At 34.1% G+C, this 22,388-nt stretch overlaps 2 protein-coding genes across 2 annotated transcripts; both read left to right on the top strand.

Annotated features, from left to right (window-relative positions):
- Positions 1 to 516: 516 nt before the first annotated feature.
- On the top strand, positions 517 to 3,377 carry LOC141590374 (uncharacterized). The gene is made up of 11 exons (XM_074410971.1): positions 517 to 943; positions 1,060 to 1,144; positions 1,251 to 1,381; positions 1,487 to 1,574; positions 1,673 to 1,751; positions 1,929 to 2,101; positions 2,184 to 2,190; positions 2,400 to 2,582; positions 2,795 to 2,842; positions 2,934 to 3,005; positions 3,243 to 3,377. The coding sequence occupies exons 1-11, from the start codon at positions 517 to 519 to the stop codon at positions 3,375 to 3,377; spliced, it is 1,428 nt and encodes a 475-aa protein (XP_074267072.1).
- Positions 3,378 to 18,462: 15,085 nt separating this feature from the next.
- Positions 18,463 to 19,844, top strand: LOC141590375 (uncharacterized). Its single transcript, XM_074410972.1, has 3 exons — positions 18,463 to 18,738; positions 18,825 to 19,622; positions 19,722 to 19,844. Exons 1-3 carry the CDS (start codon positions 18,463 to 18,465, stop codon positions 19,842 to 19,844), a joined length of 1,197 nt encoding a protein of 398 aa, XP_074267073.1.
- The last annotated feature ends 2,544 nt before the right edge of the window (positions 19,845 to 22,388 follow it).

Raw genomic sequence — 22,388 nt, forward strand, 5'->3', positions numbered from 1 at the left:
CTGCAACACAATAAAAATCGGACTATATTAATATTAATACTATAATTCTGTGAAAATACATACACAATAATGATATTAATCATCAACATTAATTATTAATTAAATTTAAGTAAACTAAGTAATTAAATTAAAATTACAAATTTAATTAAAATTATTCAGAATATTCATATTAATACTATAGTTCATTGAAAAAACATACACAATAATGATATTGATGATTAACAATAATTATTAATGAAATTAAAGTAATTAAAATAAAATTAAAATTACAGATTATTAATTAAGTAATTAAATTAAAATTCAAATTATCAAATAATCTCCCACTCATCCTAACAAATTATCACTACTGCCTCCACAATCCACAATCCACAATCCACAATCTACAATCCACAATCACCCATTACCAATTAACTACCCCACACTAACTAAAACCCAGATTAAACTACCTCCATATAATCTTCAGAATTTTCCAGCCACTTATTTCAAAACAAACACATTTATAAAATACATTCAACAATGGAACAACCGACACAAAAAACGATTGCTGAAATTCAAGAAGGAGACTTTAATGTATACATGAAAGTCAGGGTGATAAGGAAATGGAAAAAACAGGAATGGAACAATCATGGAAAAGGGATTTTTCATAAAGTTGAATTCCTAATGGTTGATGAAGAAAAAAATGTTGTTCAAGGATTAATCACAAAATCACTGATCAAGAAATACGATGGCAGAATTCAAGAAGGGAAGACGTACAAAATAGGGAGATTTCAAACAGTCCGTAACCACGGATTCCACCTTGAAACAACACACAAGTATCGGATCAGATTTGGTACGCGGACAACCATTGATGAAATAGAGTGTGGGTCAATTCCAAAGCATGGTTTTAAGTTTGTCTCATTTGAAGATATCATTAGTAACAAACTAGAAGGAAGGCAACTAATAGGTATTATCATTAACAACTTAATTCTTTAAATGTTGTTCAATCTCATATTGAATGCTTATTGCAGTAAATTTAATATTTCATGTACAATTTACTAAATAAATTTTATATAATTATAGATGTCATAGGAGGAGTAGAGGACTACAATGTTGTCTTTGTACACAACAACTCCAAAAGAATGGCACTGAATTTGGCAAACCAAGAGTAAGACTCAGTTATTTTTGATGGTCAAAGTTGATTATTATAGATGTCAAAGTTGATTTCAAAAAATGTCACATTACTTATCAAAACCATCCTTACCAAATTGCAGCGATACTCAATTATCATTTTGGATGTGGGGACCATACACTAAAGACGGTGAACATATAGCAACAAATCTTTGCTACAAGTCGGAGAAACCAGTTATTGTTATGCAATGCGTGGAAAGGGTAGTCACAAAAGGTAACATCTACGATTAATGCCCACTTCATTAAAATAAATACCATTTTCCAGATTACTTCAATTTAAATACACACTAATTATTTACTTATTTCTTTCGAATTATAGGAGGACATATACGTCTATCAACTGTAGACGATGTGACCAAGATTTATGTTAATCCGGAAATACCCGAGGCAAATTATATTAGGACAAGGTGGGCATATGGAAAAAAACAGATTTTCCAGATTATGTTAATCCATTTTCTAGATTACTTCATTATATTTTCCAGATTTATGTTAATCCATTTTCCAGATTACTTCATTATATTAGCCACATAAACGTGTTTACCTCATCTAACACACCAAATAATGCAGATTATCAGCAAGGCCAGGTAGAAGTAAATGAGTTGTTGAAAGCAAGAACAAGACAATATTGGATGAAAGTTGCAAGACACTACACGAAATCATGTGTACTGAATTGGTTAGCATTTACATGATTCACGAAAATATATTAACCTTTATAATTAGTTTCTTTAGTTTTTTAATACTTACTCAAATGTACAAAACAGGCTGGCAAATATGTGACAGTAGCATACTTGAATGAAATAGACAACACTTTTGGATGGTACCGTAATATATGCCAAAAGTGTACAAGTCCAGTTGGGAAGAGACATGGCAAATGGTACTGCTCAGACGAAAATTGTATAGCACATGAAGAGGGCAGCGAAAATAGAGCAACAAGGTAAAATCCCATGTATTTTGATTCTACGATAGCATTATGTATACATACGTATCTTACAACATAATCATATTTATAAATGCAGATTTAAGGTGAGATTTATAATTAGCGATGATAATGGAGCAAAAGCAAATTTAATCATGTATGATAAACAAATAAAAAAAAGGTTGCAAAGACTCCTTTGGAATGTTTAGACAAACTACACCAGGTACGACCACTAAATTACATTACACAAATACTTTTTGTTTCATATAATCTTAATTATAGCATCAAAAGTTCTTTTAATATAAAATATACACAGGTAGGAAATGTCCGAGGAGTGCCACAAGAACTAACTTCAATGTTACGAAAGAAGTACGTACTCAAGTTAGTAGTTGACAAAAGGTACAATCTGGAATTAAGCTCAAGGTGCTACACGGTTGTGGACTACAGTGATGAGTTGAGACATATAGAAGCATGGACTGAACAATACAAAATGATACAGGTAATAAAGCAATTTAAATTCTTTATTAAATTTTACTAAATATCAATAATCGTTTAGCTAACAATTTAGCATTTTAAAACCAGAAATGAGTCTTTGCTAAAGTGAAATACCAGACTCAATGGGCAGTCTTTTGGTAGTGAAATTAAAATTTTTTGCATTTAGAAAATACAATCTACTTAAAAGAGTTTAAAAAATTAAAATGATATGTGCAGGAGAAAATTCAATACGAGAATCAAGTCTTAGCGGCCAGCAATGCAGAGGTAAAACATAATTATCCCTTCAAATATTAATCGGAAATAATTAATTATACACACTTTTAAGCGATTGTAAAAAATCTATGAACTATTACAGGATGATAGTGCTGTCAAGGAAATACATAACGATGAATCTGTGGAAAAGATTTTAACATTAAATATGACACAGGTAAAACAACACTTCTATACTATCTTTAACAGATTTTCCTTAGCAATTACTTAATTTAAAACAATCATTATTTAAAGCATATGTAACAATTGCCCACAGGAAAGTGTTGTCACAAGTGAGACACAATCAAATTATTTGCTGGTATAAAATTCAATCCAAATATAGTAATTAAACGCCGATTAATACAAATTATTATGATCTATTAGAACTTAAACTTATGCAAACAAACAAATGCAGGATGCAGAAAATGAAACTGGAAGTAACACTGAGTCGTTGACACCGTCAAGCAAGAGGATATTATTTGAGACAGACAAGGACGGAGATGTGCAAGACGAAGCATCAGCAAAAAAAGGGAAATCAGCGAAGAATTGAATAGCATTAGAAGCATTAAAGTGCATTATATTTTATTATAGTCCGACGTAATTCAGCAGTAGTTTGGATATTATTTTTCAACTTTCAAGTTAGTTTGATGTAATTCGGCAGTAATTCGGATATTAAATTTCAATTTTCATGAATGGCTGTTTTTTTAACACGGAACTATAGCTGTAATTTTTGTTTTCAAAGAAGGACGACACAAGTATATTTCAGAATTATTTTCCTAATAATTGGTGAGTTAGTCTATCAAAAAAATGAGACCAAAAACACACAATCAGAAACAATGACAATAAGGGCAGTCGTGTTCCAAAATAGATGACAAAAATATTAAGTGACAAAATAAATTGCAGTGTGGGGTTAAAAATGACATTATTCAATTAACAAAAAACTTTTGGAAAATGAAATTTAAATATCTTTAAAATTTTCACCAGCAAAATTTCAATTAAAGGCGCCAAAAGTGTTGGAAATCTATATCTCATTATACAACATATTCTTATATGTTTCAAATTTATTTAGTCATAAAATAAATTGTAGATCTTATGCATGCAAACTAAAAGATAAGAGAAGAAATCATGTTCCTTACTATAATAATTTCGGTCATCATATGGGCACCAACAAGATCTCCTTCTTGTTAGTTCTTGAGCTTTCCATTAATGGATGAACATTCATGACTTCAAATTAGAAGCCCTCCAATTAGTAGCACCCAAAACTATCCCTTAAATCCACAAACTAACATGTACTAGATGTTTGTCATGTAATTTACCTTAAAATCTATTACTAATACTCATATACTACTTCTAGTATTATTAGTGTTTGATTTAAACAAATTTGATTCACAAAAAGAATTTTTATGAAGAACAAGAGAGAGAAGGGAGGTATTTTCATAAAAATGTGAGAATGAATAATTAGAGGAAAAATCCTCTCTTATTTTGCCTCACAAAACCGGTGGCCTCAAGTGTCCATAGACCATAATTATTTTTCTTTTTGTCTTCACAAGACAAATAGGTGTAAGGCTTTGTCATGGTCAAGTCATTATCAAGTGTCATAGACAAATGAATAAGACAAATGAACAAGACAAAATTTTTAAAGCCTTGTCCACCAATTTCGGTTTATGTAGTGTAATATGGAGTCCATTTTATTTTTGTCAATTGTACAATTGTATGTCATGAGACATGTGACATGTCTTATGTCATGTTTTAATTTAAAATGCATATTTAACAAATTAAATATCATTTACAAATTAAATAAATCACATTTAACAATTGACTAGTAATATAAAATTACTTTCTCATAAAATGGTCATTTAATTACTAGTTAGTATAATTCACAATATCTTGTAATTAGAACTAACTTATCATTCTCATCTCGCGTGTTTCGCAAACACCGATTAATATTAGTAATATAACTTCTTAAATTACTAAATAAAATCTCATTTAATCACATTATAATAAGATGTCACTTTTCTCTCTTATGATAATAATTTGTTCAATTTTAAGGAATTAATTAATCTGTATCGATATACAATTAATTAACCTTTTCAATTAAGGGAATCGTCCTTTAGGTGTGACCTCAAGGGATCAACTGATCACCACCGTCGCACGACAGTAATGTCAAACTCTAGCCAGCCAATCATTACCGATATGTGTGGACCAGTTGACTATATATATATGTATCATCCCTTCCATATTCTTGAAATGAGATTTAATAATGATATTTAAATCATGTGATCGCACTATTGTTGAGGACACATTTCCCAACAATCTCCCACTTGTCCTCGACAAGTGTGCGTCACCAATTCTCTTGTCCTATTACTATATCTCACTCAATGCAAGGTGTCTTTCGGGTCGTACTTGCAAGTGATCATATCGAGAGTGGTTTCCTCGATCTGGAGAATAACTGATTGACCGGAATTTATCCACCATGGATACCTTCCGAGCGTGGCCACGCATTTCCAGTTTATTACTCCTCGAGTGGCCCTGAGATATTGTTTTAACCCTGACAAGGTGGTGGACAATTCTTATCGCACTTATTCCCTTCGAATAGCCACAACCATCATAACCCAAAATATGCCCATTTGACTCCATTTACGAAGGTCGTAGTAACACAAATCAAAGTTAATCTGAAACTGTGCCACCTTAGGCGAACAGTCTTTAGTCAAAAGAATCGACTCATTAGAATACTATAGTAGCTCTCGCCACGACCAGGCTATATAAATTTGCCAGAACTCTATAAGCGGTCACTGCCCGACAAAGTGTTCCTAACAGTCTGCCTATGTGATCGACTAGTCATCACACATGACTCTATGGCACTTGAACTTGCCATCAATCGCATCACACTCTAGTCACTTCGAGACGTCACCTCATACAAGCGACTATGGGCTAATACTATGTTAATCCGGGTTCACTTTAACGGGGTTCAATGTTGTCTCTACAACCCGTTTGGATGTAACAAAGTATAAAAGGAGTTTTTAAAGTAAAAACTCGAACGACAAATGCGATTATCACATATGAATAGTCAATGCCTGATTACTATTTCATGTTCTATAATCTAATTTGTTCTTGTATGTAGTTGTTCATTTCAATTCAATTGAAATGACATGACTCATCATGTTTAGCCTATGAGAAGGCTTTGGTTAGTAGGTTTTATAAACTTCTTGTACCTTACTCAACCTTACTACATACTCGTTTTCCTTTGTAATGTATACATTTGCATTCCAAAACTTTCTGAGTACGTGTCGAGATCCAATCAAGACATAGGCCCTCTAACCTAAGAATAGCTCCCACTGTTTTCACAGTGTGCGGGACTCATTCTCTTGCACATCTCATGATTGCAAGTGTACTCAATTTCCGTTATAAATATCTCTCATTGTTCTTTATTGCCTAGAACGATTCTAGAAAATCTATTTCTTAAATAACATAGCCACAATGGTATCTTAACCATCTTAATGTGTTTTGATTATGGTTTTGTCGGAAACCATGCGCAATCTCAATTGTCAATTGTCACTTGTGTAACACCCTTACACAAAATTGCATCATAAACACTTTGCTTTACTTCCTTAATGCTTCTGCAAGCACTTAAGGGTAATCTTTATGGTTACTTGGTAAAGATTACTTAAATTCGATTTTGAAAACAATTCATCATACTCAAAGTATATGAAGTGTTATACATCATTACTTATTTAATTGATCCGGCAGCGGAAGCAAATGGAATCAATCAAATATGTTCAATTTAATTGAACTAGTCATGAATCTTATCAACGTAAGACTTCTTATTGACGCTAATATCATGTGGATTTACCTACATAAATCTGGATATTAAAGATGTATTATAATACTCCATAAGTCTTAGATCATTCTCAATGATCAATATGTCATCCACATATAAGACTACTAAAATTTCCGTAACTCCCACTAAACTTCATGTATAAACACAACTTCTCGACTTATTGAGAAAAGTTTTATCACATGATCAAAATGTTGATTCCAACTCATTGATGTCCTACTTAAGATCCTCTCTTAAGTTTCACATTATATTAGGATTGTAAGAATCTATAAAACTCATGACATGTATTGAATACATTCCTTCTTTTAAAGAAGTGGGTTTTAGATTCATTTGCTATGTATTTCATAATGAAACACAATCCCTAAGAAGATCCAAATAGACTTAAGCATTCCAACTAGCGCAAAACTCTTTGCCACCAATCTTGCTACGAAATCTCTCTTTATTAGTGCAAAACCCTTTGTCACTGATCAAGCCTTTTTGGTTCTAAGCCTTGTAGTGAGTTGTGACTTAAACACTCTTATGTAAGTCATATATTCATTACTTTCCAGAAGTAACTTGAATCAAATAATTTCTTTGTAAGTTATAAGCTCTTTACTTTCTTAAAAGTAGCATGAATTCATCATCTTTAACAAGTGACGAATTTAACCTCCTAGGTTTTAAAGAAACAATGTCTTACACAAAACGTCTCATGTAGCCAAGAAAGACCAGTTTCTTGCGATATAACATTCTTTGTGGCTCTTGAATAATTTCTCCCACTCTGTCTTCTAGAAATAAACTTGTATTTTTAGAAAGACAGCTTCACGAGCCGCAAACCCGTCGTACTCGTGATAATTGAAAGGGAAAAATGAGCATTTGTTTCTTGTGAAAACTTACAAACATGGTACCTTACCATATCATATCTCATATGATTCGTTTTAGTTTTAGTGGAAAACTAATTTAGACAAAATGATAAAATCCCCAAAAGAATCAAGTAACTCAAAGTAACTTGATTGAAGTTCAAACCATATCGAATAGCGTTTTATTTCTTATCCAATCACACATTATCCCATAATGTGTGTTAAGAGAGATTAACTTGTGATACTATATCACATTTTATTTGGCTTATATCAAAGTCTTCACTTTGATAATCCCATCACGATTAAATCGTGATTCCTTGAAGTCTTTAAACTTCTTCAAAGATTTCTCTATTTACCTTATTAAGTGAACACATTAGTGTTAACTTAAATCGTTGGTAAAAATAAAATGATCAACCTATTTTGGATCAATGATTTACAACCTCGATCTCCTTTACAACCAAAAGGCACGAGATATCTTGCTTTGAATACAAGATACGCATATACCATAAGATCTAATGGTTTCAAGAGTACTCGATAACCCTTTGCGTTCATCATTCCAGAATTTAAGGTTTAATCTTGGGTTACCAATTTGAGTCTTACATCATCTTCATGATATATCATTCTAGTTGGGTTTAGAATATAATCACCTTGATAATGGGCTAGCCATACATCAAATTATGGTGTATAGGGTCACAAAAGTGAAACCTCTTTTGTGTCTTAACAAGTTTATATTCTTATTTAGAGTTTATGCACTTAATAGTCACATTTAAGTACAACTTTAAATCAAAAAACTAGATTGAGTACACAATTACTCTATCTCTCGACATTATTGATGCTAGTCGTCATATTCTAATCATCTTATGTGTCGAAAACAATGATGAAAACCTCCACTGGTTTCTAATAATGACGAAGTAGTACTAGCAAAATTTATGTTTAATCAAATAAACATTTAAAGAAGAAGGTCCCATTAGATGTCCCACAACTAACTTGTTGATTCTTCAATAATTTGGGGTAGTTTCCTTTCTAGTGTCCAACATTTAAGACAGTGGAAACTTTATCGGTCGGGATTGATAGGTTTAGTATCGTTATTCTCAATAACTTTACCTTTGACATTACCTTGTATCAATTCCATTCTAATTTTATTTCTTGAACCTCGTCCTTTTCTTAACGGTTTAAGAGAATGCTCCCACTCATTTCAATGAGTCTTTGCTTTGAGAAGCAAAATTGAATTCATGAAGATTACTCTTCATTTGTTCGTTTTAGTCTTAAAACTTTCATTGAAGTGGTTGCGTTATTTTGGTCAATTTTGATTTCCAACAAATCTAGTTACCAAAATTAGAAACAATTCATTGTAAGTAGATGTGTTAGTCAAGAATCAAAAACCTGTTTGATAATGAATAACTTTTATCTATACTCTTTAAAAGAGATCCTTAGCAATGGTTCATTTGAGGTTTTAGAAGCAAATTCATATTTGTCTTTAGTTACGATGTTTTAATGGAGATTTTGAAAAATCGAAATGATATCGTATATGAATTGTGGTAAAGAAATAGAACAATATGATAACGGAATAATGAAAACAAAAACATTTGTCGTTATAATAATACTTGTAAATAACAAGTAAAGCATTTACAAGTGACCTCTACCCAACTATGATAAATGATTCCAAGATCCAAATTCATATTAACTTGGGCACGGTAGGGCCGATGAAACCCTTATCAATATAACTCGGTGGATTAACGCTTTAATCGATTCTACTTCTAGAACTCTTGGTCGATAAATTACATTAACATTTATCTTTAGCCCGGAACACATGCGACTACGGTCACGAATACTTCCGTTGAGCTCAATCCAAATTTCAAATAAATGTGTCCATGATCCAAATCCACATCAACTTGGGCACGGTATGGCCGATGAAACCCTCATCAACATGAATTCGGTGGATAGACATTTATCACCCACTTCCTCTACGTAACAAGGTTTGTACCCCGGTAGGGCCGAGTGCACTCCCTCGCGAAATAGGTTTTCATGGTTTCTACTTTTTGGTAAGGCTATGTCTCAATTGATTATTTTAGCGAGAGGTCATGTCAATTTATTATCTATCACGTTTTAAGTGAACTAAAGCGGTGAACTACGATAATTATAATTGACACGGTCGATAAACTCGATAAAAATGATAATGCATGTTTTAGTTATGGCGATTTAGCGATGCATGCAACATATAAATAAAATGCAAAGCATAAATTAAATCCTAGTATGGCCTTCCTAAAATAGAAAATCTAATTAACTATTACATATTCGGAAACCAACTCCATTGGTCCCTTGAACTTCGGTTATGGCACGTATCTCGAGGTAACACCGTCTTTATGTATCGTCTTCTTGAGTGACACCGTCTTCAAGGAACTCCGGAATAAATAAATAAATTACATAACAAATTACATAATTTCCTATTATACATTTGTAATTAAAATAAAATAAATCTATTAAATTACAAAACGGTGATACGAGATCACAATAAATTATAACCGAATCGATATTCCCATACATTTCGCGTAATACCAATTAAAAACTAAGGTCATACTAAGTAAAATTACATAATTCAAAAAATTACATAAAAATTATGACAATCATCAATAAAATGCAGCATTATAATATGTATGAACATGCCCAATTTTTATGCTAAATCGCCTTTAAGGAGTCAATATCGTATATTAAACGGTTTTTACGGATTTGCGTGATTCAACCTTTTATAATCACAATAAATTACATAAAATCATATTTATGCACAAGTTAATTACCCTAACCAACTTAGGACTCAAAATTAGTCTCCACTAACTATTTGACTATAATTAACTCATATTTCTTAAAATTGTTCATTAATGGACTCAAAATTACAATAAAATGCCATAAACTTGAAATAAATCACAAAAATTTCAAATAAATTCAAAATTTGAAATTTAAAATCATGAACATTCTGGAAAAATACCATGACACTCATAATGTTCAAAAACTTAGGTTAAAAATTTCGAAAGTTATCGGGAAAAACAATGTTGCGGTTTATCGGATTTATCAATAAAAATCATAAAAACATGAGAAAAATTATATTCATCAACTTTTCAATTTTAGATCTGAAAAAGATAATAAAATGCAACATGTGACGTTTTTCCTTAGTCATGAAGTATGTTTTAGCAATTTTTCACTAATTAAGTCACTATTTATGCTATTTTTCATCAAAAATCCATAAATCATGCATGAAGACTTCATTATAGCCTATTATTTTACACACATCTTGTAAAATTGCATGTGACAACATACTAAATTTCTATGACCAGATTCGAAATATTTATCATATTAACCTATTTTTCATTTAAATTCGATTTTTAACATGAAAAACCCATATTTCGAGCATAAAAACTCATAAAATTATGAAAATTTCCAGATCATCTAAAAATAATATATGTGAAAACATATCCAAAAACCACTGGAAAATTCGTAGTTTAGCTAATTTTCGTCCAAAAATGACATTTTTATCATAAAAATCACATTTTAATGCCAATATTATATAAAATGAACAATAAAAATCCATAAATTAACCAAAATATCCTAAAAACATTTTAGGATCAGAAACTTTAACATGCATAAATTAATTTCGTGATATATCATAATAACACAAATTTATAAGTTTTATATGTTAATCGTATAACTCGGAAAAACAATAACCGATTTGCATGAAAACAACCTTGTGCTCTTGATACCGCTTGTAGGAAATCTATATCTCATTATACAACATATTCTTATATGTTTCAAATTTATTTAGTCATAAAATAAATTGTAGATCTTATGCATGCAAACTAAAAGATAAGAGAAGAAATCATGTTCCTTACTATAATAATTTCGGTCATCATATGGGCACCAACAAGATCTCCTTCTTGTTAGTTCTTGAGCTTTCCATTAATGGATGAACATTCATGACTTCAAATTAGAAGCCCTCCAATTAGTAGCACCCAAAACTATCCCTTAAATCCACAAACTAACATGTACTAGATGTTTGTCATGTAGTTTACCTTAAAATCTATTACTAATACTCATATACTACTTCTAGTATTATTAGTGTTTGATTTAAACAAATTTGATTCACAAAAAGAATTTTTATGAAGAACAAGAGAGAGAAGGGAGGTATTTTCATAAAAATGTGAGAATGAATAATTAGAGGAAAAATCCTCTCTTATTTTGCCTCACAAAACCGGTGGCCTCAAGTGTCCATAGACCATAATTATTTTTCTTTTTGTCTTCACAAGACAAATAGGTGTAAGGCTTTGTCATGGTCAAGTCATTATCAAGTGTCATAGACAAATGAAAAGACAAATGAAATGAACAAGAAAAATTTCTAAAGCCTTGTCCACCAATTTCGGTTTATGTAGTGTAATATGGAGTCCATTTTATTTTTGTCAATTGTACAATTGTATGTCATGAGACATGTGACATGTCTTATGTCATGTTTTAATTTAAAATGCATATTTAACAAATTAAATATCATTTACAAATTAAATAAATCACATTTAACAATTGACTAGTAATATAAAATTACTTTCTCATAAAATGGTCATTTAATTACTAGTTAGTATAATTCACAATATCTTGTAATTATAACTAACTTATCATTCTCATCTCGCGTGTTTCGCAAACACCGATTAATATTAGTAATATAACTTCTTAAATTACTAAATAAAATCTCATTTAATCACATTATAATAAGATGTCACTTTTCTCTCTTATGATAATAATTTGTTCAATTTTAAGGAATTAATTAATCTGTATCGATATACAATTAATTAACCTTTTCAATTAAGGGAATCGTCCTTTAGGTGTGACCTCAAGGGATCAACTGATCACCACCGTCGCACGACAGTAATGTCAAACTCTAGCCAGCCAATCATTACCGATATGTGTGGACCAGTTGACTATATATATATGTATCATCCCTTCCGTATTCTTGAAATGAGATTTAATAATGATATTTAAATCATGTGATCGCACTATTGTTGATGACACATTTCCCAACAAAAAGAAGTTATTCACTACCTCTATTAACATGATCCCACTAACAAGAAGTTAAGTTGCTCATGGTCAACAAAGTTATTAACTACCCGATTAACATATCCCCACTAACAGTGGTTATTTCCACTTATATATATATACCAAAAACACAACTTCACAATCATTCACTAATTTTCTAAGCTCCTTAAAGATTTCAGAGAAAAGCTCAAGTAATCCTCATAATTAATAGTACAATTAAAAAGAAATCAGCAAAGAGTGAATAACAAATAAAAGAAGAAGCAAGGATTCGGGAAGACAACGACATTACATGTGCAATAGTTTAAGCAATGGAAAAAGGAAACAACACAAACTCAACACAGAAGCGGAAGAACTACAACGGGAAAGAAACAAGTAAGCATTCATAAGAAGTTTTATACTTATCTTTCCATGCCTCGAAAATTATATCTCAAACATAGAGCTTCTGTGTTCAGCCATCATCCAAACATAACAAAATAAATATAAAGCAGAACCTGAAAATTCAATAAAATAGAACACTTAGTTTGACAAATTCTTTCATTTAACAAATAATATATACAAATAAAAATTTAATAAAAATAGATTAAAAAGATGAAAATTAGTGACTTAACTTTTGTGAAAAAAATCCCAAATAAATCATCATTAGTCCTTACTCTCTTTATGCTGTAGATGAGGCATTCAAATAAAAATGCTTAGTATGGGTGAATCAAAATACTACATCAGCTATAAAAAAAATAAAATTCAATAATTGTTCAATGTAAATGACAGTAATTGTACTTATCTCAATAAGTGTAGGCATACTCTGATTGCTTACCATTTGAAACAACCTAAGAGAAATCAAAACATAATCGTTAGAACAAAAGATTTAAAAATAATTACACAGAATTGGGTCTGTTTTCAAATTATTTAGGATTATGGTTTTGATCATTAAAAGTTTGAGTTGCATATCTGGGTATTAAGTTCCATATCTGGATATCTGGGTATTGGGTTCAGACTCGGTTGACTCGGGTTCGGACTCGGTTGACTCGGGTTCGCACTCGGTTGACTCGGGTTCGGACTCGGTTGACTCGGGTTCGGACTCGGGTTCGGACTCGGGTTCGGACTCGGGTTGACTCAGGTTCGAACTCGGGTTGACTCGGGTTCGGACTCGGGTTGGGACTCGGGTTTGGACTCGGGTTCTGACTCGGGTTTGGACTCGGGTTGGGACTCGGGTTCTGACTCGGGTTCGGACACGGTTATCTCATGTTCGGACTCGGGTTCGGTCTCAGGTTCGGACTAGGGTTAGGACTCGGGTTGGGACTCGGGTTGGTGATTTCATGATTTGGGGTTGAATTTATGGGTTTCAAACCCAGAAATTAATGTATCATATTGAGATGAACCCAAAAATTAAATTGTTAACCCAGAAATTTTAGATTGTTAACCCAGAAAATTCAATTAACCCAGAAATTAACGATTGTTAACACAGAAAATTCAATTAACCCAGAAATTTTCGATTTTTAACCCAGAAAATTCAACTATTAACCCAGAAATTCAATTGTTAACAATGAACACGAAAATTATGATAATCATTTTCGAATTAACAATGAACATGAAATAACAAATAAATCACATAAAGTAAACATGCACAAAATTTTCGAGTGATGTAACAATTTATTTAGGTCAGATCTAACAATTTTCGACTGATGCACAAAATTTTCGACTGATGTAACAATTTTCGAGTAAACATGCACAAAATGGTCAGATCTAGCAAAGCCTTCAACAAAAATCAAGCAATAATTTGAAAAATATCAAGAAAAATTAAAATTACCATGAAATCAACATAAACTTGAATAGTTAAACGAATATGAAGTTTACATGCCGAGTTAAGCGAACTGATAATGGCAATAAACGACGGGAAACCAACGAGCATAAAAAATTTTCATAATCAGTCATGAACGATCATAGATGGCGCAGATCTTCAAATTAAAAGTGTGGAGATTGATGTATTTTTTTCTGGGTTAAGGCAGATCTAAAGTTTGAATAAGTAATTTAGTGAGAGGGGAGAATATAGTGAGAGGGGGAGTGACGGCCTTAGTGAGAGGGGAGAGTGACGGCGAGAATATGAAGAATTTAGCGAGAGGGGAGAGTGACGGTATGAAGAGTTTAGTGAGAGAGGAGAGTGAGTGACGGCCGAAAATATTGAAATGTGGTAATAAGGGTGTGTTGGTGGGTTATAAGGGTATATAAGGGACGAGTTATTAGGGTTTTGTGTTATGGATCTAAATAATAGTTGGGCCATTGTCATCTAAATTATTGCATTGGGTTGGGCTTTGTTTTATACTTATCAAAAACATGGCGCAATATTTTTCGGATGCCATCGGATATCGGACCCGTACATATATGACATATACTACTATTTTTTTCTTACTTATATTTTTAATTATTATTCGTAATTTAAATATTAAATAACTTTCATATTGTGTATTAGTTATTAGCATGGAAAAAATTTATTTAACGGCTATAACAAAAATAACTAATCTAATAGCCATTTCGTATATATTAGCTTTAACTAAAGGACAAGCAAGACGAGTGACATCAGCTGTATCTGTGCAAATAGATCCTCAATATTCTACCCCAACCACGCCACTTAGTTCCACCACCACAGGTATATAAAATGCCGTCTATTATAAATAAAATATTTAACAAATCGAGTATAAGTTTTATTACTCTCTAAACTGGTGTTTATTGCATTATTTCACAGGTATCGATAGTCCACCAGATGTAGTCGAACGATTAGTAAGAGACTTATGTTCAACCTTTGGCGAATCATACGACGAATGTAGACCTTCAATACCGAAAGTCAACTAGTCACACGGACATGGTAGGTGGTCATTTGCTTTACGCGAAGAATATTCCTTCAGCCAACAAAATTAATCCTCCCAATTCATTAACGATGGTTATTTTGTTTTAAATTATTATTGAATACTATCTTAACAATTTGTATATAACAATCGTTATTGTTATTACGTGCTTTTATCCTAACTCCGTTGTTTGTTGTTTATAACATGACTACTTAGGTATCGATAGTCCACTAGATGTGGTGGAGCGATTAGTAAAAGATTTATGTTCAGCCTTTGGCGAATCTTATGATGACTTTAGTGGTTTAGTTTCTGAAAACCAAGAAGTATTCACTGGACGTGAAACGAGCTCATTTCGCTCACACGGAGAATGTTCCCGAAGTCAACAAAATCAATCTTCCCAGGGGAACGACGGAGGTCATTTTATTTTTTGCTAATGATCGAAGTATTATAACTTGATTTAAATAGCTATATAAATCAAACTATTTAACTTTTCCATATTGTTGTGACATTTAATGTTTCAGTACTCGAAGGATATTGGGATATTGGTGACCCAGAATACGAGTGCACAAAATGTAGTGCGCAAATATGGTTTCAAGAAAGGAAAAAGAAAAAAAAGGGTACTCGATGCCCTAAGTTCTCATTGTGTTGCTCTGATGGCAAAGTTAAGCTTCCATGGTTAAAAGAACCGCCTCAACTACTAAAGTCTCTACTAAGTAGACAACATCCATTTAGTAAGCATTTTATTGAGAATATCCGGGCTTATAACGAGATGTTTTCTTTCACGTCTATGGGTGGGAAGATTGATCATTCCATCAATCAAGGTCGAGGTCCCTACACATTCAGGATGGGAGGCCAAAATATTCACCGAATAGGAAGTTTGTTGCCGTCAACCGGAGCAACTCTCTAAATTTTGTCGATTATACATATATGACACGAAGAAAGAAGTTGAAAATCGGAAAAAAGCAATCAGGTATGTCATATACAAGACAAATACGTTAGAATATTAGTTTAACGCATTATTTGTAAAGATCGATGTTTTGGTATTTAGTTACCCAATATAAATAAACACAACTTATTATTAATTACCTATGAATGCAGCCACGATACTCCGGAGCGATTTAACGATGAGCTGATTGAATTCTCGCAAAAGATGGTCGACTCACATAATCCTGTTGCAAAGACATTTAGAATGGCTAGGGACATGATTGTCTTCCGATGAAAACGTCGACGTGAGTATCGGACTCATCCAGAGAAGAGACAGAGATGGGAGAATGTATAATCGTCCAACGGTTTCGAGGTAGCGATTGATCGAGGGTGATTTAGGTCCAAACATGGATAAACGAGATATTATTGTGCAAAAGTCATGCGGAAGTTTACAACGTATATCGAGTTACACCCATTATTCATGGCCCTCCAAGATCCTTTATTATTTCCGTGCGGGAAGACGGTTACCGATTGGGAATTTCTCACTCAAAACTCTCTTGAAATAGCAATTAAAAATCCGCGCGATAAATTAACTCTTAGAGAGTGGTATGCATTTCGTATTCGGGATAGACCACTTTGTCGATTGAATTTCCAACTCTGTTACAATCCGGTAAAGCCTATCACCAGTTTTTAGTTGACGGATTTGCATCGGTTGAATCTCATAGACTAAAGTTTATACGCTACAACCAAGATCTTCTTCGCGTGGACAATTACAATAATCTTAGAAGAGTCATTGTTGAACGAGGGGACATTGAGCCGTCTTCCGCCGGTAGTCGTCTTATTGTTCCTTCTTCTTTGGTGGGAGGTGGCCCATATATGAGAGTAAACTACCTTGATACTATGACCATTTGTAGGTGGTTCGGTTACCCTGATCTATTTATCACGTTTACGTGCAATCCCAAGTGGCCGGAAATCACCCGGTTTGTTAGAAATAGGGGACTTAATCCCGAGGATCGTCCTGATATTTTGTCTCGCGTATTCAAGATTAAGCTCGAAGAGTTGATGATTGATTTAAAAGAGCGCCATATCTTTGGTAGGGTTAGAGCAGTCTTGTGATCTTTCATCTGTCAGGTTTAATATTTGGACATATTTTATCAAGCCGTAATATATAATCTAATATGTTTGCGTAATTCTATCACAGTTGTATATACTATTGAATTTCAGAAGCGTGGTCTTCCACATGCTCATATCCTTTTGTTCTTACATCGAGAAGACAAGTTCCCCTGAAGTGCGGATATCGATAAAATAATTTCAGCGGAGATCCCCAATCCGGTTCAGAATCCTGTGTTACATGCCGTCGTTTGCACACACATGATTCACGGACCGTGTGGAACTACAAAACCACGATCACCGTGTATGGTTGGGTCTACATGCTCAAAACATTTCCCCAAAAAGTGTACCGAAAGAACAACTATCGGCGAAGACGATTATCCTATTTATAAGAGAAGTAAAACAGGACCAACAATATATAAGGACCAAGTGGCACTTGACAATGGATCTGTCGTGCCATATAACCCGTACTTATTGCTGAAATATCGTGCACATATCAATGTGGAGTGGTGTAACCAATCTAAAGCGATCAAGTATCTTTTCAAGTATATAAATAAGGGATCGATCGAGTGACAATGCGGTCCTCTTATCGACGCCGCAACGACCAATTTCTGAGCAATTGGGACGAGATTAAACGATACTACGATTGTAGGTACCTTTCGCATGTGAGGTCTGTTTGGAGGATATTCGCGTTTGACATTCACTACAGGACTCCCATGATCGAAAGGTGCAGCTTTCACCTTCCCGGCGAACGAGCGTTGTGTTTGATGATGAAGATCCTATTGACGAGGTCTTAGAGAAATCATCGATGGGAGTGTCAAAGTTTCTATCTTGGATGAAAATTAACAGTAGTGAAGAGGAAGAGTTGCGAGATAGCGAAGGACTTATTGTCTTGTCAATTCCCAACTAAATTTGTGTGGAATAAAGATCGGCGAGTGGACCCTTAGAAAACAGAATTTTAAGATAGGCAGGTTGCAACATGTGCCGCCGACTTGCGGTGAATTATATTTCATGAGAACCATGTTGAACCATGTAAAGGGACCCAAAAGTTACGAGGACATAAGAAGGGTTAACGGCACTCTCTATGACACGTATAGGGAAGCGTGTTATGCATATGGCTTGATCGGTGACGACAAAGAGTACATTGATGCGATAGAGGAAGCAAGCGAATGGGCCTCTGGATTTTATCTTAGAAACCTCTTTGCGACTTTATTGTTATCTGGGACGTTGTCCATGCCAAGTAGAGTCTGGGAGGCAACATGGAGTCTTCTAGCGGATGATATCCTCACAGGCAACGTAATATTCTTCAAAACCGAGGTACTACTTTAATATATTGCTTTATATTTAGTTCATCTAATTTACATTCTTTGCACATATAATAGTTATCAATACGTTATGATGACACTGCAAATATCATCATAGGTTTGGAACTAACTGATGAAGAATTTAAAAACTATGCTTTGATCGACATAGAAGCATCACTCCAATTAAATGGGAGTAGTTTAGCAAGATTTGAAGGGATGCCCCTACCCGATACATCGTCAACAACACATCACGCGAACACGATGGTTATGGATGAGTTGTCTTATGACAAAGAATCGCTCCAGGCAGAACATGCGTCTCAACTATCTTCAATGACTGATGAGCAGACGACGGTTTATAATGAAATTATGGAAGCTATTGCATCTAATCAAGGAGGGGTATTTTTTGTGTATGGCTATGGGGGGACTGGTAAAACATTCATCTGGCGAACTTTATGTGCTGCCCTCAGAAGCAAGGGTGAAATTGTTTTGCCCGTTGCATCTAGCGGAATTGCGACAAACGTTGATACCTGTGGTAGAACAACGACGCGAGACTTGGCATTCAATCAATCTCACCGAAAACTCCACTTGCCCCGACTTAAACCTGGTAGTGATTTAGCGGAATTGCTGATCAGAGCGAAGCTAATTATATGGGACGAAGCGCCGATGACTCATAAACATGGTTTCGAGGCTGTTGATAGAAGTTTGAAAGACGTCATGCGTGTTGTAGATCCGCGTAATGCAACACTACCATTTGGCGGGAAAGTCGTAGTTTTTGGTGGCGATTTTCGCCAAACATTACCGGTTGTTTCCAAAGGGAGCAGGGCTGATGTTGTGCATGCTTCTCTTTGTTCGTCGTATTTGTGGAGTTCATGTAAGGTACGTTCAAAACATAGTTTCCAAATTGGTACTAAAACGCTATTCAATTAATTTATATTTTCTTTCAATGTTTTAAGATGTGTATGTCTTAAATTTCAGGTGCTTACATTGACTAAAAATATGCGCTTACAAGCCGGAAGTGAAGACACTAATGTAGATGAGATACGAAAATTCTCGGAGTGGATTAAAAATTGGAGATGGGTTGGTCGGGGATCCAAATGATGGTGATCTTTGAGGTTGACATAGAGTTCCCCGACGATTTACTTATTCAACACGTGACTAATCCCATTGCCTCCTTAGTAGATATCACTTATCCCGATCTTCAAAATCGGTTATGGGACCCAAATTATCTTCAAGAAAGGGCAATTCTTGCACCCACTCACGAAATAGTTGAAGATGTAAATGATTATGTGTTATCTCTTATCCATGAGGAAGAGAGAATTTACTTAAGTTACGATGAGGTCGGTAGAGATGATAGAACTATGGGCGAGCCCGACCTTTACTCCACGAATTCTTGAACAGATTAAATGTTCGGCCTCCCAAACCATGAATTGAGATTGAAAGTCGGTGCTATGGTTATGCTCCTTAGAAATATTGATCAATCGCGTGGGTTGTGCAATGGTACCGTTAATAGTGACAGATTTAGGGAGACGCGTAATTAGTTGTACAGTGTTGATAGTAGTCATAAAGCGATAGAGTGCACATTGCCCGCATTACACTCACTCCTTCGATTCCAAAGTAAATTTCGATCCGGTTTAGTAGAAGACAATTTCCCATTCTTTGTTTGTTTTGCCATGACAATAAACAAAAGCCGGGCCGATCCTTATCTCAAGTGAGCATTTATCTTCCAAGACCGGTCTTCAGTCATGGACAACTTTATGTCGCGATCTCGAGGGTTACAAGCAAACAAGGCCTTAAACTATTAATCTGCGACAGTAACAAGCGTACATCGAATATTACAACCAACGTAGTTTACCAAGAAATTTTTGAGTATTTGTAAAGTTCATATTACTTCTACATTTGTTGGACAATTTGTATCGTATGGTAGTGATTAGCGTAGTAACAATCGTAATAACATATACGTTGAATATTCAATTGTGGCTTTTTAAAATTGTCACGAGTATGGAAATTTAATCATGCTCATTTATATGCTTACGTTTTCGAATCTAATTTTAGCGATTGTTACTACGTCCCGTGCATTTTTTGCACGGGTTTAACACTAGTAGAATTAGGAAAACTAAACACACACAAAAAAGAAGTTAGTTAATATGTAATGTGACGGTAATCTTTATATATTCTCGGTATTTGTTTGTCTAAAGGTAAACTTCCTCCAAGCTTTACACAAACACTGAAACACACTATAGTACTATACCTCCATGGCTCCAAAATCATGTTAAAAGAGAGCATGTTTATGATGATGATGCTAAAATAGCTCCTCCGTCATTGAAACGTGCTTCAATACTTGTTCCTTATCTTCCACTAGACATAACCATAAACATTCTGGCCAAGCTCTCCACCAAGTCTCTCTTGAGTTGCAAACGAGTCTGTAAGGAATGGGACGACATAATTGAAGACCCGTTCTTTGCTCAACTACATTACGACAACATCCATATGGCATATTGCATGGATGTCTATCTAAAGCAAGTCCTAACAATTGGGACTTGGGAATGGAGAAGGATACATGGTGGCGAATCAATCCTTGATAAGATACCTCCGGAGAATAACAACCCACTGGCATTGAATGACAGTATTCATTGGTTAGCAACAGGAGAGAAGATAGCATTGGCATATTGCATGGATGTCTGTGCGTCAATATAATTGACATAGGAAATAGTAGACATGGTGTCGAGTCGTGGGTGATGAAACAATATGGAAAAGCAGATTCATGGATGCAGTGGTGTGTAGTTAAGAATATAAAGTTGACGGAAACACCGCAATTATCTATGTGGTGACAAGGAAAAGATTGTTGTTGTTACACCCTCTGCCTCTGGCACTCTGCTTTATTACGATCTCAGACTGCAGCAATGCTTAAAGAAGCCAAGGTTCCATCCAATAAAGGGAATGCAACTTCATTTCTGGGATTATTCCCTCTTTTACAAGCACCAATTTAAGAGTTTGAGGAATCGTATGGACTACTGAAACAATATGCAATACAGGAGTAATGTACCCATGTCTAAAGATGCAAGATTGCAAACTACGTGTTCACTCGGAGATTAACTTAACACCACTGATCACTCCTATCAAATAAGGGTGTTCCCTGGACTAATTTTATTAGCAATAGAGACATGAGAATAAAATATCATCAACAAAAACAACATCGCCACCCTGTGCCTCAAGAGCTTTCTCAAACGGAAGGGTAAGGGGTCGAATGTAGACAATAAATTGCATCAACACGGATTTCTTTTCAGGATGAACCTGTTGAAATCAAATGACTGCTACTTAGCAGTTTAAAGAAGAATGCAGTCAAGCTTAATTTCATCACAATGTGGAAGCAAAGAATAATGAATCTTTGACCTCATCGACTTTAGAGTAACATAGTTGGAGCATATAAATGCCGTATTTACGACTATTATGAGTGGCTTACAAACAACACAAACATAAGTCTAGATTAATGGCACTCCATGAAAGAAGAATAACACCCACGAAGGAATGACGGTTTTTGCACAAGCAAATGTTTTTCATATATTCAAAGTCTATTCTTTACAATCGAGAATGAGGCCTTTATATAGGCAAACATAAGTAAGAAATCTTAAGGATAGAAGTGCC

This window comes from Silene latifolia, chromosome 7 (assembly GCF_048544455.1).
Source record: "Silene latifolia isolate original U9 population chromosome 7, ASM4854445v1, whole genome shotgun sequence".
Lineage (NCBI taxonomy): Eukaryota > Viridiplantae > Streptophyta > Magnoliopsida > Caryophyllales > Caryophyllaceae > Silene > Silene latifolia.

What these genes read in the sequence shown, in the direction of transcription:
- LOC141590375 (XM_074410972.1), top strand. Translation starts at nt 18,463, where the DNA reads ATGTTGAACCATGTAAAGGGACCCAAAAGTTACGAGGACATAAGAAGG. An exon ending in ATGATATCCTCACAGGCAAC is followed by an intron (nt 18,739 to 18,824) that starts GTAATATTCTTC and finishes CACATATAATAG; the next exon opens with TTATCAATACGTTATGATGA. An exon ending in ATTTGTGGAGTTCATGTAAG is followed by an intron (nt 19,623 to 19,721) that starts GTACGTTCAAAA and finishes CTTAAATTTCAG; the next exon opens with GTGCTTACATTGACTAAAAA.
- LOC141590374 (XM_074410971.1), top strand. Translation starts at nt 517, where the DNA reads ATGGAACAACCGACACAAAAAACGATTGCTGAAATTCAAGAAGGAGAC. An exon ending in GGAAAGGGTAGTCACAAAAG is followed by an intron (nt 1,382 to 1,486) that starts GTAACATCTACG and finishes TTCGAATTATAG; the next exon opens with GAGGACATATACGTCTATCA. An exon ending in GCAAATTATATTAGGACAAG is followed by an intron (nt 1,575 to 1,672) that starts GTGGGCATATGG and finishes TCCATTTTCCAG; the next exon opens with ATTACTTCATTATATTAGCC.